The sequence below is a fragment of the Dinoponera quadriceps genome, unplaced genomic scaffold (assembly GCF_001313825.1).
Source record: "Dinoponera quadriceps isolate SergipeBrazil2010 unplaced genomic scaffold, ASM131382v1 scaffold777, whole genome shotgun sequence".
Lineage (NCBI taxonomy): Eukaryota > Metazoa > Arthropoda > Insecta > Hymenoptera > Formicidae > Dinoponera > Dinoponera quadriceps.
Genome location: NW_014555488.1, coordinates 2,836,726 through 2,853,995, shown reverse-complemented (window position 1 = coordinate 2,853,995; position 17,270 = coordinate 2,836,726). Strand labels below are relative to the sequence as shown.

Here is a 17,270-nt window from a genome sequence, read left to right as displayed (position 1 = left end):
TCTCATATCTTATTAAATTCACGACATAGAGTCAACAGATATAAAATCGCTCTCTCTCTTCAGCAAGTATATATCCCTCGATAATACTTAAAATATCAATGTAGGATACAAACTAATAACAGATAGTTCAGGTGCATTATCATTTAAATTAAATTAAAACCGCATATAATTGCAAGTTGAATACATAATTCATCACGTAGTATACGACGCGTAGATATTAGCTTTTCAGCGAGTTGCTCCTCTGGAAGGTCCTTGCTTCTCGTTTATAGTAGTTCCACAATCTTACAGTTCCGTCACTTCGTATCGATACGATGACCATGCAAAGCACCAAATTGGAGTAAACAACATAGAAGCAAATAAAATAACGTATGTAAATTATACGTTTATATATACATTGAGCTAATAGAGACATATAGTCATGTAAGTGATATTACTTTCTTATGTAATTTTGATTTGTTGACTAGAAAGAAAAAAATAGTTTTATATTAATAATCGCAAAATATGTGTACACAAAATTAGGCATACTTAGCGACTTAGTATATCTAAATTCAATCCTTTCGCAACGCAATGTTTTCACTTTTCAAAACGGTTAAAAATCTTGTGATGGCAATTAAAAGTCATACAAACTCTTGCAAACAAAATGCAAACACATAGTTACGAAGTTCACTCGCGCTCACTTTCATTCGGCACTCTAAGCATTAGGAAATATAATATTGTGAAAAAAATGACCAAATATATAGTAACATCTGATGTAAGTTATAGACATAGATAATGCAGCCTTGCTTACTATGTTATATGTAAAAAGACAGAGTTTAAACTAGACGCAAACATGCGCGCATCACCAAAAAAGGTAGACGCATAACAGTGAGACGCACAAGCAAAAAGCAAATAAAGTTAAAGGGAAACTGTGGAGATGGACATAGATAATGAGGGATCGGGTATACGCCACAGCTTCACCTCTCCAGAGCTGAAATCAACATCCGAGACTGTTACATTTGAATTAGAATAGCATAGATCGGGCTATTGAACCCGAATATTCATAATATGAATATATTCATAGCACGATTCACTTTAAAGGTATCCACTCTAAAAGCTCTATCCAGACAAATTTGCATAATCATGTATTGTATAAGGAACCCAATCATGATTTGTGCAGAAAAAGGATGCTTTTATATCAGATACGTGATTGGTCCTTCTGCATTATGCGAATATATAAGTTTGTCTGAATAGGCCTAAAGAGCTGGAAAACAGACTTATACATAATGCGTAAGAGAATTAACTAATAAGAATTCCTCATTTCTATTCTAGAGGTGGAAATCAAGGATTGTAATTGGTTGATCCTCTTATACTTTATGCGTTAGGCAAAAGTTTGTGCTTCGGCCTTTAATAATAAGGAATATATGGAGTATTCCGCATGGAAAACTAACAAACTTCTAGATTGTGTTCTAGAAGTTGTTCCAAATAAATAAATTTTAGACACACTATAAGTCAGTTATCGCGATAAAAAAAGGACAATGGATAAAATGAGCCGATTTTTGTCTAAAAAGTGTCATGTAAGTTATAACATGTTATCTTACGTTTTTGAATTGCTGAATATGACGATAGTATTATAAATATAAGTTTTATCTTTTATCACTTTTATTCGTATAAACCTGTGGGAAAGTGGTCAAAATTTGCATGAAAGAGGTCATTTTTAATAGTGATTCAGTTAGTGACAATTTTGTTCCAATTATTTAACTACTTGTAATATAATATCATTTTATCATTTTTTCCATTGGATATCAACAAAACACTTGAAAATAAAACATTTAAAAAATCTAACGCGCTTATTTCACGGCGATGACTGAGCTCCACTCACGGTCAAGGGAACTTTGAATTTTTATCCATAGAGGTAGTTTTGTAACAGTACAGTTCCTCGTAAGTAAATCGCAGCTTATTGCGAATATAAGTAATAACCGCGAGTGGCCTGGCAATTCCGGATCCAGTCCGGTTTATCAGCGATACATCGATAAGATACCTGTGCATCTTTAACATCAAAAATACCTGAACGGAATCGACGAAACCAAAATTGCACGTAATTGGCTGTTACAGTATCGGCACCATAAACACCATTCACAATTACAGCCGCCTGGCTTGCATTTTCGCCTTTATCAAAAAAAAATTGTAAAATGTACCGTATTTTCTCTTTAGTGACTTCCATTTTTAACATCCTGTAACTCACAACTGAATGGACCAAACAAAAAAAGAATTTTTTTAGTGCGAAATGTCACCTTTCCAACAAGCATAAATCTGAAATTGTTTGATCGATACTTTATGAAATATCGATCACTACAGCCATCTATCGAAAAAATAATGGATTTCTTTTTCCCCAACCTAATATTTTATAAATTATTTTATAATTATAAACGAAACAAAAGATGATACAAACAAATACAAACGAAATATAAACAAATTGTTATCGAGAATTTTTTCGTTGGAGTCGTTTGCTAGTTTCACATCGGTATGTACAATCCTTGAGTAATTGGAAGACGTCAATAAGAGCCGACATTGATAATTAGCCACAATATAAAAAAATTATTCAAGTTGCAGAGTTCATGAATCTAATGTTCAAACATTTCGATCGTAAGTTCCAACCCTTTTGTACCCATTTAGTACCCATTTAGTTAAATCAACTAATTTCTTGTTTGACTATGAGTAAACAAATTTTTTGGTTATAATAACCAAAGTTTGGTTGTCTAAACCGAATGTTTGGTTCTCTGAAGTTTCAGAGGTTGCAATGAACCAAACCTTTGGTTCAGAGAACTAAACCTTCGTTCTTATAATTAAAAAATTTGTTTGTCCATAGTCAAACAAGAATTTAGTTAATTCAACTAAATGAGTTTCTCTCAATGTAGTGACAACTACTAACTATTCCGATTTCATCTACAGGCAGTTAATAGTTTTCATTGAAGAAGGTTAGAATCTAAGACCGAGACGTTTAGATATAAGATTTATTGACCTTGCGAATCAAATAACTTTTTTAATCTCTCAATTACCAGCGTCGGTTTTAATTGGTTTTTTTCAATTATTTACATTAAATAATTCGCGCTTAATGGCTCTCGTTCATGAAAAACCGTCGCTATGCATCGTCGAGTATCCGTCATTTTGGATATAGCGCTGCATGATAAATCGTCGAAATTATTCGGGTTTTATTACTCACTTGCTCGCTGTGAATATGTGCTGTTGGTTGGTTGCGACGGCGTTGATAGCGGAGGCATGCGCTCGGACCTCTCCGATAGGCGTGCATTCCCCCGAATGATCTTTGGGAACGCACCATGCTTTCAGTACACCGCCACGACATCCTGAGACCATCACAGAACCGTTATTTACTGTGCACAATCCTAAAATCCAGTCCTTGTGCGCGTTGTTTAAAGATTGAACTAATTCCATTTTGTTCACATCCCATCGCTTGATGCACATGTCTCTGGAACCTGAAAAAGCAAGCCAGAGATGAACAAACGATTCGACACGTATTGCATACACAATGTACAAATATTTCTCATACAACATGGTACCTCGATAATACGGTTTCATTCTAATAAAAAAGTTGCAGCAATCTTCACATGGCGTATTATACAGTAAGCCCCAAAACTTTCGGGACGGTTGATTATCTCGAAAACAACTAATTTTCATTCCATTTAAAAATTAATCTTGATCTGACTTTGGCAACGTCCTCCAAGGTTAGGTGGATACGGTCAATAAGAATGCGTCTATTATTATAATCATACAACTTATACCTGAAATATTTCTTTCGAAAATTAGTACTTTTCGAGATATTTGATTGTTCCGGAATTTTTGGTGATCACTGTTATAAAACGGTTGGAGAATTGAGAATTTGATAAACATTCAAAACTTGCTGGCAGAAGCAGATTTGGCAGAAATAGCACCTGACGTAAGCCAAATCAATTCAAAGGACAAACAAATTGGGATTTAAATAAAATCATGTTAAATAAAATCTTGAAGTTCACGTAAAAATAATGGATTTCTTTTTCCCCAACCTAATATATTGTAGTATTGTATGTATAATTCAAGAATGAATAAAGATAGCGTATTTGTTTTTTTTAATTAAGAGATATTATAATATTTAATATTATAATATTTTTGCATTTTGTACTAATTTACACTACCAATAAAAATATTGTACCCCATGCCATTTTGAAAAAAAGCTGTTGCTAATTTAATATTAAGCTAGTAAGACATAAAGAAAAGAACAAAAGAAAACAAAGATAGAGATGCAAGACTAAATTTGTACTAATTTGTACTACTTAAAAAAAATTAATATATTGAACCATTCCGCTTGAAATAACCTTCAATTAAATTCAATATTAATAGGCCTAGAAGTAAAGTAATTTTTGCTACAGAGTCAATCATTACACTTACACTCGAAGCGCCATAATTTATATCGCTAAACTGTAAAATAGCTACTATTTTTTGAATATCACAAAAAAAAAATTTGGCTCGAAATTTTTGATCGCCACTACATTTTTATCGTTAATATGCAAGGTGTTCCGCGAGGAAACCAACCAATTTCTGGAATATGTTCTAGAGTTCATTCATTCAAGCAAAAAGTTCAGATATTTTATACATCAATTCAGCTTAGTTATCGAGATATAAAAACTTAATTCTGGCCAGTAATGCAAATTTTTGAATGACAACGGTGACAAGTAAAGTGAACTCACTTCACTAAAAAGCTTCTTTTTGTGAAGTTGTATGAAGTCCTGTGTATACAATGACGATAAGAGAGCAAAAGAGCAATTATCGTTAGCAATTAGTTGATAAAATAATAAAGGCTACACATGGTATTCGAATTGAACTTGGGAAAATTAATTAATAACAATTTATGATGCAACAAATAGCAGTATGTTTGCAAACAGAAGATGGATATTTTGAAAAAATGTGATTAGGATAATAATATTCATCTGATAAAAGCTATAAATCCCTGGTATTTTTCGCATGTCACAATATTAACTAAATTATCTATCTCGATTATTAAGCCAAATTGATCCATGATGTATCTGAATTTTTTATTTAGAATTATTTGTAAAACGTATTCTAAAATGTTGTCAGTTTCTTCGCGGGATATCTTGTGTAGTATAAATAGCCTACAAAAGAATTTCGCATCAATTAATTCCTATACTTGCAATAACGAGTAAAATGTTTCACATAAGTTCAAATCCTTAACAACATGCATGTGAACGTACCGGAAAATAGCGTAGAACCTATCGTAGTAAGACACTCCACTCCGTCATAGTGTGGCGGCGCCAAGCTAACAGATGGCCCCGACACATTAGCTTCGGCGAGCGATATCAGGTGATCCTTGCTGCCAGCTATAACTCTGCCGTCTTCAGCGACGGTTAGGCACATGACCGCCGCTGTGTGCGGTGTGCTTAGCCTACCGATGTATGTCAGCTTACGCAGATCCCATATTCGTACTTTATCGCTGGATGCTGTGTACAATTCCTGCTCATCTAAGCTGAGTGCCAGATCGTTGATCGTCGTCTCGCCCATGGGCAGCTGAAGCGTCCTGGACGGAGTCGACAATGCGATGGGGCCGCTCTGAGCTTGACCGGAGGAGAACAGCGTTTTTATACAGTTGTTGCCGGCCCTCAAATCCCAGACTTTAACGTATGCCGCAGACACGCTAAACAGGAGCTGATTAACAGCGGAGTATCTCACAGCGACGACGTTGTTGGGATGTCCGCTTAAAGTTAGGCTTTCGATCCCCGTTTCCAAGTCCCATACTTTCACCGTGCGATCTGAAAATTCACAATATATGCGTTCAATGCTGCAATCGCTCAGCGAGTACTCTAGATTTATGTACTTGACACAAGCCGGCTAAACTGCTCACTTTGAGCAGTCGTCTTTTCTATGAACGTAATTTTACAATATACAACACACTTTATTTGAGGAACGTTCTACGGACATCATTTTGCAATAATCATTGGATATCCTAAGATAGTCTTACATATTTGTTGGATATCCAGCAGATAGACGAATGTCCGCTTATGTGATATCCTATTCGGATATTTTAAACGATATTCAAAGGATGTCCAGAGAAGCTCAAGAAATATCATAAAATATATTATTATGTGTCCAGGCAGCAAACACATGTCATATGTCGGTCATTTTTTAGTTACTGGACGTCATTTGTATTAATATGTCTAGTATTCAAATAGTAATATTAGTATTCCCTAACGAGAAATGACTCATCGAATCGACGTCAATTCGATATAATTTCTATCGTTTCGATGTTGATTTAACGTCAATTTGATATAAATTCGATGTATATTTCTTGCTGGGTCGAAGTGTTAAAATTATATCCTTACTGATGACACGATATACTATATAAAACAAAAAGATATGGCAAGATATTGTGAGATTTCCTATTAGAATATTCTAGATACTAAGATATCTGTGGGATCGCATTTGAAAATCTAGGACAATTTAGGATATCCTTGGGATAAAGTATGGTGTGTATGTCGCTTACTTTATGCTCACTTACCTACCTAAACAGCACAAACTCCTAAAAGAAGTTTTAGATACATCCAAAAGACGCCCTATTTTTTGTCTTTCAGACAGCTTTAAAAGGTTTTTGTTGAAGTTTGTGTTATTTGGATTGATATTATTTAATGCCATATCCCTACGTAAAAATATAGAAAAAAAAAAATTTAATATTAAACAATTCTTATATATAAATTATTCTTTCCATGAATAATGATATATAAATAAAAATATATAACATTATTTTATTTTCTTGATAAATTTTTGTGTGTTGAATGTCATATGATACTGAAGACAGTGAGCAATACATAAAATACATGAAAGCCACTCAGTTCAAGCCTGTTCAGTGAGCGGCTGTAACACTAAACCTACCCAGTTAAATGATCGGTTTGTAATTTTTTCTTATAAAAGTTATTCCAATTTTTAATAGTGCATTATTTGATTATTAGATTAACCGTAATTTTTGTCGCAATATGTAAACGAATAGATATTTTTCCCTTTGCATTATGTACTTTTTCAAAAATCTTATTTAAATTATTCCGATAAAAAAGTACACATTAATCGTAAGTAGTTTTAGTGTCAATACTGAATATACCCAATGCAAATTGACTCCAATTGTTCTGTATACAACGTTTTTCATCGCTCACTTCGTCCTGTTACCTTTGGAACCGCTGAAAAGTAAATCCGACGTCACACACACAGTAAGGACGGCTTTGCTGTGTCCTTCGGCTACATGGGAGCATTGTAAAATGGCCCGTGGCTGCGTCTGGTGAGAAAAATCACATTTTTACGCTTAACTTGCTCGAAAACAAGTTCAAGATTCATACTCTCTATGTTATCGCGCTTACCTTGCCCTGATACTGTGAGATAATTCCCTTCATTGGCTGCGGTTCAGACGCGATTGGTTGCCTACTCGCGGTTAGTCTCGAAAAAACGTTTTCTTCGCGGCTATTGAACCGCCTGTAGGTAGTTGGTGATCCAGGGGGCGAAGATATATCCGTGTGCGCTACTTGCTCCCTGGTAGGTGTGTTTGTTACATGTTAGCGTGTTAGTTAGTCGGCGTTTAGCGTTTCGCTAATCCGAACTATCATGCCGACTTGGAAATCATATTAATCATGCATATGCGGGGAAAAGATCGGGACGTTATATTAACCCGGTTTTGTTCGCGCAAGATTACGCGCATACGGAAAGCGGAGAGTGGAGTGCACAATTAAACGTAATCAATTCCAGCCGTTATCAAATGCAAATTTCGTATTTCGAGAAATCTACAAGTAAGAAACGCTACGTGTCACGTTAAGGAGATTCTTCTTCCATTAGCTATTTATATCCTCGCCTCTTAATTTTCAAATTTTGTTGTTTATTTCTTTAACCTATGTTACAGAAAAAACAATTTCTTAGATCTATACATATCAACGAGATTCATCAGAAAAATGTCTCGTATAAATTAACGTTTCTCCTTATTGCAAATGTTAACAATATATTTACATTGGATCAAACAATAAATATTACGTATTTATTGGACACTTTTTCGCCATAATATGCATGTGTATTATTATATTGCATAAAGTACTTATCTTTAAACACATGTAAACTCAGGTTTTTTTGTTTATTCAAAGATGCTATTTGAAAATAACGTACATACGAAAGTAAGACACGGCTGTTGTGGAACACGCTTTACATATTCACGTATAAAAATTTTATCTATTTTACAATATGTAATACTTAGAGATTTATTGCGAAGAACGTCTTATTTGGTATATAAACATATAAAACTTAGAGATATTTTGTACACAAAAGTAACATAATAAATATTCCTTGTAATATAACATATTTATGTATATACGTGTGTGTTTGTGTGTGCGCGCGTGCGTTTGTGCGCGTATGTTATAACAATAATTGCTACATCGAACTTGTTCATGAAAGATCCTTTCATGAAATTTACTTCAATTAACATCATTTTGTGCTTCCATTTGCTCTGTTTGTATGTGTCTGTGTGTTGTGTACCACACACTAGATGATATTAAATATTATATTCATAGGCACGAAATACTTGCACTTGATTCCCGTTTCTTCGACAAAATCAACAAAATTAAATTCATCTCAGGGAAATAAAGTAGTCAACAGTGCATGGATTAGGAAATCAAGACAGATGTATGCAAAGAATACAAGAACAAGGATGTGCTGCAGGATAATCACTCACATGGAGCCTCCGCCTAGATGAATCGGTCGTCGCAGAGCTCTGGGCGATGTGCTGTCGCGACGAGTCAATGTTGGCGATCCACCAGTCACAGTGCTACCATACTGATTCCTCGTTAATACCAGTCCTCTGTGAATGCACAGATTTTATATTGAAATATTAGTTAATCAATATAGTTAACACACATTTCAAGGTGTTTACAAGTTTTCAGAATATTCATGGATTAATAAATATCGGAGAAATGGATATTCAGCTATTTCTTCTAAAGCACAGTTATTATATTTGGTTAGAATAAGAGTAACAGATTTAAATGCTGTATGTGCTTACTTTAGGCTACCTGGTGCACTAGGAACCCTTGTAAGAGGGTGGTTATGATTTTGATTCTGATCGTCTGCTTTTACATTCTCCGGACTAGCGTGTATACCGTAAAGAAGTTCTTGTGGCTGTGCCGTTCTTCTTCTGACTTTACTGTTACGCTGTTTTTCTTCGCCAAGTACAATTTGGCTATAACTTTCGCTGTTACGTAAAATCATACAAATTAGAAATTGGTCTTTATACAGAATAAATGGTTTTTACATAGAAATGTAGAAGAAACGTAATTTATACACACGAAAATGTTAGAACTAACATCTTAAATTATATTTCGAAATATAATGGCATACTTTAAAAAGGAGAATAAAACACTTAATACTAGAAATATATAATACAGTTGCTCGACTTACTTATCAGGTGAGGAGCTTCTTGAACTGGCCGGACTGTAAGCTAATGCATTATTATGATTGTTTGTGAGCGATAAAAGGTCTCTGTCACGTAATACATGCTCCAGTAATTGATGCTGTACGTCACTCTCTTGCGCAACTTGATTGAGCCGTGATTCCATATCACGTACTTCGAGTTGCTTTTGTGCGGCCACGCAACTTTGCTCTACAGTAAACGCCAGCATTCGTTGCAGTAAGTACTGGGCCTCGTCCATCGTTCGAATAGTGGAGATGAGCATTTCAACACCAGGCTCGCCTTCTGCTTCACCGTCGCCCATCTCAACCATATCCCGTTGACATTCTGAGATACTGTCCTATGTATAACATTTTTTGATATATTTGTTACGCATCAATAATGAGACTGAGAATAATCGTTGAACCATTAAAGCTATTCTATAATATCTGTAAGAATATGACTATAAATCTGTAAGATGCAGTTGTAAAGATCATAAGTGAGATAAAAGTAATTCATATTTGTTTACGATCTCACATTACGGCCTACTAAACTGAAATGGGCCCTTACTACCGCGTCTTAGACTGAAATACTTTTATGGATGTTATAAAATAGAATTTCATAGCTTTTAGAACTTAACACAATTCTACAATAGTCATAATAATATGACTACAAGTTCATAGCGTTTAGCGGAAGATTGTAGAAATTGATTGTAGAATTTGATATTCTTAAAACGATATTGTCTACAATAATTTACAATAAAATGTAAGACGAGGAAGGAGGAGGTTAAAACTTTAATGTGCTATTTTATTCTGATTTGTCGACGTAAAGCCTTAAGGTGTAAGAAATGAACGTAATTCATCTTACTCACGATTTTACGTTGCGACCTATTACATCTGAAAAGATCATTCTACAATGTCCATAAGAATAAATCCGCAAAACGCGATATATTATATTAAGGACCCATTCCGATATAGTAGGTTGTAACAGGTAGGTTGTAAGGTTGAAATCGTAAGCAAATATGAATTATTTTCATTTCGTTTACAATTTTATGTTACAACTTACTATGTCGAAATTTATTATACCGCGTTTTACAGATTTACAACCATACTCTTACACATTATTGACATTATACAAAAGTTTTTACGACTACGTTTTATAAATTTGTAGCCATTGTAGAATGTACTTATAGCCATATTTACGATCATTATAAAATGGCCTTTATATACACAAAATTGTAACTAACTAGACTATAGTTTCAGTTTCAGATCGTTCCTCCTTCCGGAAAAAATGAACTGGAATGTTCACGAAATGTTGGCAACAAATCCACGTGAAACGCGAGACCAATCCGGAAGCTAAATTAAGCATTTCTTCACATCACTAAAATATCACATTGTTACTAATTATTACCTGTAAATAGCTGATTTTACTCTTCACATTATCGATTTCTTCGTCGACGTCTGTGGTGTCACCTCTCGAATTTGCGATGACGTTCCTATGCTTCTGAAGCTTCTCCAGATCTCTTCCCAACTCTTCCCTCTCTTGAAGCAATCTTTCCATTTCTCTCTCTGTTTCCGCGGCGGCCTGCTTTGCTAACGCTTGCTTAGCGATTGTTCTCTCGAACGTTTGCCATCTTTGCTTTAATGCTTTGGGATTAATTGGTTTAGCCGGTATGCGACCGGCGGTTTTTTGACTCAAGCCCCTGTCTCTTCTTCGTAATGCCGTTACCTCCTCTTGCTTTCGTCTGAGCACAACTTCCTTCATTCTCTTGTCGGCTTCTAAAGTTCTAATTACATTCGCATTCTTACGACTTTCCTTACGTAACTGCGCGATTTCTCGGTTGCGCCTCAGCTCGTTCTCCTTGTGCCGTTGCGCCTCTTCTCGCATTTTATTTAACAGTTTCACCTTCGCTCTCTTCATCTCCGACAGCTCATTTCTCAGGCCCCGCAATCTATTCTCGCTTTGTGACTGATTCTTTAACAATCTCGCGTGCTCTTTCTTAGCGGACTGCAAAAGTCGCATCTCTTTCTGCATATTGGAGAGCTTTTTCTCGTATTCGTCGCGTAATTTCTTCACCTTCTCGGTGGGCGGTGCGGGTTGTTGTTGTAAAGACATCAACACCTTGTCTCTTTCCTCCTGCGTGTCTCTGATGCGAGCTTGCAATTGCGCCAGCTTATCTTCGTAATGTTGCTTCATGGTTTGCAAGCGTCTTTGGGAAAGCTCGAGTTCTTGTATCAAACGTTGCTTGACGTCAATGTCGGACGTTAACGCTTCCAATTCGCGACCCATGGCTGCTTCTTCTTCGTCTTCTTCTGTAAAATAACGTACGATGTAACAAAGATACAGTTTTAAAAAACGCATGCGTGAACAAGTGGTTGAATACGTCTTGGAAGCTGAAAGAAAGAAATCGCTACAATATATCATTGTACAATATTTCAATAGAAATGAGAAGGTCATATCCTGATAGAAATGTTTTGCAAAATTTTATTTCATATAAATTTATGTCAAGAAAAATGAGGTGTGCAAATATTTGGTTTTACCGTATATACAACTGTAATACAACATCTGAATGTACCTTTACGATCGGAATCATCGTCGGAATCATCTTCGCTCACAGAATCCTGCGCATTTTCCGCATCGTCGATTTCTCCTTCTTCCACAGCCTTCACACTAGAATTACCATGGCTATGCTGGTCCTTCAAAGCTTTCCATGTTTCAATCTCCTTCTCGAGATCCTTCTTAGCGTCGCTCAATAAAGTTGAGGAATCGGAATGAAACGAACTGTCTCCGTACGGATTAGCCGCGTTAACCTGAGTGACATTTTATCGTAATCTCAAAGTCACTACGTTTGTGATACTTTTTGTTGTTAAAATTCGGCATGTTACCTGCATTTGTCTCTTCTTCAATTGCTGATACATAGCTTCCGCCTCTAATAGACGAGCTCTTAGCTCTTCTATCTCCTGAACATAGCCTTGCACCAAACTAGTCACCTGCTCGTCACCTCCACTTGATGCTGCCATCCATTGACCTGCTGCTTTCTCCGCGAGCAAAAGAACATTTTTCGCAGTTAATGCTTCTACCGTTTCTGAAAGTGCTTTTACTCTCGTCCGCAGACTTTGCAATTCGCTGCTTAACATTTGATTTTCGTGCCAGGCGTCATTAACTCCATCTTCGCCGACTACTCTCTTGCCTGAAAAGAGAAAAAAAATAAAAAAATAAAAAAATAAAATAAGATAATGAGATATAAGAAACATATGAAACATAAGAAAATGTTTATACATGTGGGATCAAAATATACAATGTATCCTGACTAAATGTACCTTGTCTATATTCCATTAATTCTAATTGAAGCTGCTGTATTTCACGACGAAGCGAAGCGATCGTCCTCGAGCTCTTATCCTGATTAATAGTAACTTTGTTCTTAATGTTTCTCGCTCGATTCGCATATTTTAAGGTGCTCAGTGTCTCCATAAAATCTCTGTCGCTCGGTGATACGCACGCAATCATGACAGTTTGACTGTTTCCTAACAACAAACAATTCTCCGTAACATAAAATTTACGGCTTATTTAACCCATTCGAGACCGATTGCACACACCGTGTGTGCAATGGATTTACGTGGCTATAAAACTGGTTGCATACCGTGTGTGCAATGATAATGAAGAGCAATTATCACTCATTCTGAGTGAAGCGGTCGTCGAGATAAGATTTGTTTTGAATTAAAAATATCTGTGAAGTATAGAAAAACAAAATTTGGCATTGGTTTTAAAAAACTTAATTGGAAAACCCCGAGACAGAAGGTCGGCAACATCAGAAACAAATGATCACTTACCTGAAATTTTACCAAGAAATAAAAATAGGAAAGTACAAAGAAAAATTTGCCGACAATGCTACAAAGAAGGTAAATATAGGCGTAGTAATTACTCTTTTCCAGTTTGTGTCGGTAATCCTGGATTATTTTTGGGAGACTGTTTCAAGCGCTATCATAAACCAACCAATGTATAATTACTTTATAATCAGTGTACTATTTTCTAAAAATGTGTTTACAAATTATATTTTCTTTTTCATTACTGAGTTACATTACTTTATTACCTTTAGACATTTGTCTAAAAATTTATTCCTCGTTTATATTATTTTCTTCATTACTCAATTTTATTTTTTTGGCTTTTTACTATTTCTTAAAAATTTTCTTTGCATTATATTCTGTTCTTCATTATTGAAAGCAAAATAACGATTTTATGTTGTCTAACTATTTTTTACATAAATGTTTATCAATCTTAATGATGTATTTTTATTTTACTTTACATTGCACACATGGTGTTCGATCTGCTCCCCGCAATAAAAATTTTCTGAGGAGCGAGCTGCACACACGGTGTGCAATCATCTTATTTATGCGAATTGACTTACGAATTGGGTGATTTCTATAATAAACAAGTTTTTTTTATTAAAAATAAACAATATAAAGAAAAAAAATGTCGCTCCTGGGGACCATGTTCGAAAAAATTCGCCGTCTCGAATGGGTTAACGCTCTACGTATGTATTTTAAAATTCCTATTGCAACTGAAAAACTTTACCTCCAAGAGAATCTTGAAGTAATCTGGTTAATTTCGAATCTCTGTATGGTATATGTAAAGCCTTCTTAGTTTTGTCACCCAGAGCGGAAATGACGTTACCTAACGCCAACTATGAAAAAAAGTCATCAGATAATTGATACTTTTCGCTTTTCCTTCGTCCGAAAAATGTTGCCTTACCAGTCCACAATTTATAGAAATGCCTTCCTTCGCTCTATCTCCGGTAGCACCCGTTCTTTTTAATCTTTCAGAACCGGCCAGATCGACAAAATGAAACTTTGCGGTTAACATTTCAAATTCGTTCGCCAATTCGCAGCCGCTCGTATCAACATCTGCGTCCGGGTCCTCGACTTTGATGCATCTTTGTTGTTTAATGTATAATGTAAATATGGCGTGCGATCTCGACGACTGTGTATTCATCTGCGTGGATCCTGTTGTGCGTGATAACGCACCCAATCGAAGATACTCCAATGCTTGTTCAGCGCTAGTTACGACGCGCGGCTCTACTCCGGCCAAATGTATATTACCCGTAGTATCTTCGTGAATACGGGCACCTCCTCTCGGCCCTCCTGGTTCTAACAAATCCTTTAAATCTTCATTATATAACTCTAAAAATTGCGCTGTGACCTACGGCAAAGCGAAGTGCATTATTGTTAAATTAACTATGACAAATTAATTGCAAAATTTGCAAAATAAGTTAACAAATTCCTTAACCAAGTTGAAGTCAACTTAAGAATGAAACCATTAACTCGAATTACTTAACTAGATAAAGTCGAGGTTTACTGTAATATAATTCTAAGTTAAGATTAAGACTCCGAAGTAGTCGACTGTTCTTATTTAATGACATTAAAAGCAAGAAAACGCGTGCCAAGATTTTTTGCGTTATACTTCCAAACAAAAAGATATATCCACAAAATGACATTTGTGATCAATTCAGCATACTTGTGAAATTGAACGAATATTTTCCTTTTACTCAAACAATCAATAAATAGTAAAAATAAACAGTAAAAATTAATTAAACATGAATAGTCACAGCAACTACTCTGGAACCTTAAATATAATTTTGATTTTACTTAAGGAGATATACGCAATGCTAAAAGTTGTAGAGTTGAGCTATATAATATACTAGAATAAGCCATTAAAGAGTAGGGGTGTCCCATTTATAGAAAAGGAAACATATATCTTGAATGTATCCTTTTCTTTATTATAATAGTATGTACAAAAGAAACAAGCATTCATCCAGTCTATTCATCTATCCTTTTCTCCAGCAGGATAAAGATTCCTATGGTAAGTATAGAAAAGGCTCATTCCAGTATATTATAAAACTCAGTGGTTGCAATAGATTATGACCTCTCAACTTAATAAAAAAAATCTGCCACTAAAAGTGTATCTGAGTTTTTTAAAAGCCCTATATACTATAATAATATATATAATATTCAATATACCCTAAATAATATTCAGTATACAAAATACAAACCTTAAACTCAGGAGGCATCTGTGCACGTTCCCTTGCATGTTCCTGTTTATCCGCTATTCCATTGAAAAGATGCCTAATAGCTCTAGGTATGATCCCAACTATATTTTCATCAACTTCTACATCAAAACCAGTGCCCATAGTGTAAGTTTTGCCCGAGCCGGTCTGTCCATAAGCAAGAACTGTTGCGTTGTAACCATCCAAAGCACCTTCCACCAGACGGTTCACACATATTTCATAAATAGAATTCTGATCTGACTGTGTGTCAAAAACATAATCATATGTAAAAGCCTTATCAGGTCCAAGGAAAACCTGTGGTTCTCCTTGAGGTACTTGAGTACAAATCCTGCACATATCAATCACTTCGCGAGCTACTTGAGGTCTTATTCTGAAAAAAGAAACAATAAATTCTTATAGTAAATCATAAAGGTAAAATATGGTAAACAAAAAACCAAATAAATGATGGAACATATATGATAGAAACGATTAAATTTGTAGATAAAAAACATCCCGGTGTTGATTATTTTGACGTAAAACTGATTTTCATTTAATATTATTTCAAGATGAAACTGATATTTTTTTAGTCATTCTGTGTATAAATGTATTAAAGATCACAAAATTAATATTTTATATTTTAATATACAAAATATAAAGATATAAGATGAAATAAATTAAAAAATCAATGATTTTCATATCTATTCTTATTTAGATTGCTCTATCTGGATTATATAATTGATCATCTCTTATAATTGATAATTGTGCATCTCGAAGTCAGAAGCTGATGATGTAGGTTTCTTAGGCGGATGATAATTAAGCCCACGCACTTATATCATAAAAGGAGATATCCGAGGATCGGTATTTGCGATCGGTCGTATGTTGTGGAGAACTGGTAGCGTTCCGTGCGAATTGAGTTTTTCTCGTCGCGATACAATACGAAAAATTTCGTGTTTCTTCGCACGAAGTTGTTCTTCGTACTTGAACCATACATTGTGATAAACAAAAAGCTCATACGAATTGTCGAATTTATAAACAACGCATGACAAAAGTATTTCATTCCTCTAACGATATCTATTACTTTGCTCATATGTTGCGGATATTTCATTATACAGAGAGAAGTAATTGAGGAACTGTCAGAAATTACATGAGAAGCGGAGATTACAAGAAAATTTTTCAAGGAATTACATTAGGGCAAAAATATTTCGGCACGTTTGATCGTACGCAAAAACGGTTCCGTAGTGTAGCGTTCATTCGCCAACAGTTACAAGCTATTAGCAGCTATAGCTGTGTTTAGCGGAAAAAGCGATCTGTGAGCAGTCATTGATCAATAGTCTTTACTGTAATATCGTTAAATCTAAACCAATTACGTTGACGAATTATTCAACCGTTATGCAACCGTTACGTTCGCTGAACGCAACCTCATAGCTGTCAGTTGAAACGATGACATGGACCACGATACACTGCAGCAAAAGTTGCGATTTTGCGTTTTCCTACTTACCGTACGGCGACACGTACACTCGAATCGTCCGCCATTTCGTTACGTTCGTCGTTACACGTCAATCTATGAAATATGAACAAGGCAGGCCGCTTTTCCGTGTATTAGGCTAAGATTTAGGCCAAAACGATTGACTTGAAGGCAAACGGTCGACGCGACCGCAACGATTGAATCGAAGACAAAGTTCACAATGTCGCGTACGTCAGCCTGCGCACGCGTTACTCAAGTGCAAGGACCGTGAAAAGTTAAAACTTAGTTTACAATGTGCAGTAGGAATATGTTTTTTA

The 17,270-nt window shown here is 35.3% G+C and overlaps 1 protein-coding gene across 2 annotated transcripts; it reads right to left on the bottom strand.

Annotated features, from left to right (window-relative positions):
- Positions 1-44: 44 nt before the first annotated feature.
- On the bottom strand, positions 45-17,193 carry LOC106744447 (kinesin-like protein KIF21A). 2 transcript variants are annotated; one of them, XM_014619241.1, is made up of 16 exons: positions 16,987-17,193; positions 15,495-15,879; positions 14,198-14,644; positions 14,021-14,129; positions 12,769-12,972; positions 12,334-12,638; positions 12,024-12,258; positions 10,859-11,760; positions 9,460-9,809; positions 9,065-9,253; positions 8,741-8,866; positions 7,389-7,557; positions 7,201-7,306; positions 5,241-5,795; positions 3,200-3,470; positions 45-296 (listed from the first exon to the last, which is right to left on the bottom strand). In XM_014619241.1, the coding sequence occupies exons 1-16, from the start codon at positions 17,019-17,021 to the stop codon at positions 218-220; spliced, it is 4,467 nt and encodes a 1,488-aa protein (XP_014474727.1). In that variant the 5' UTR covers positions 17,022-17,193; the 3' UTR covers positions 45-217. The 2 variants fall into 2 exon arrangements, with proteins under 2 accessions (XP_014474727.1, XP_014474728.1); XM_014619242.1 differs by having other exon boundaries at positions 206-967.
- Positions 17,194-17,270: the final 77 nt, after the last annotated feature.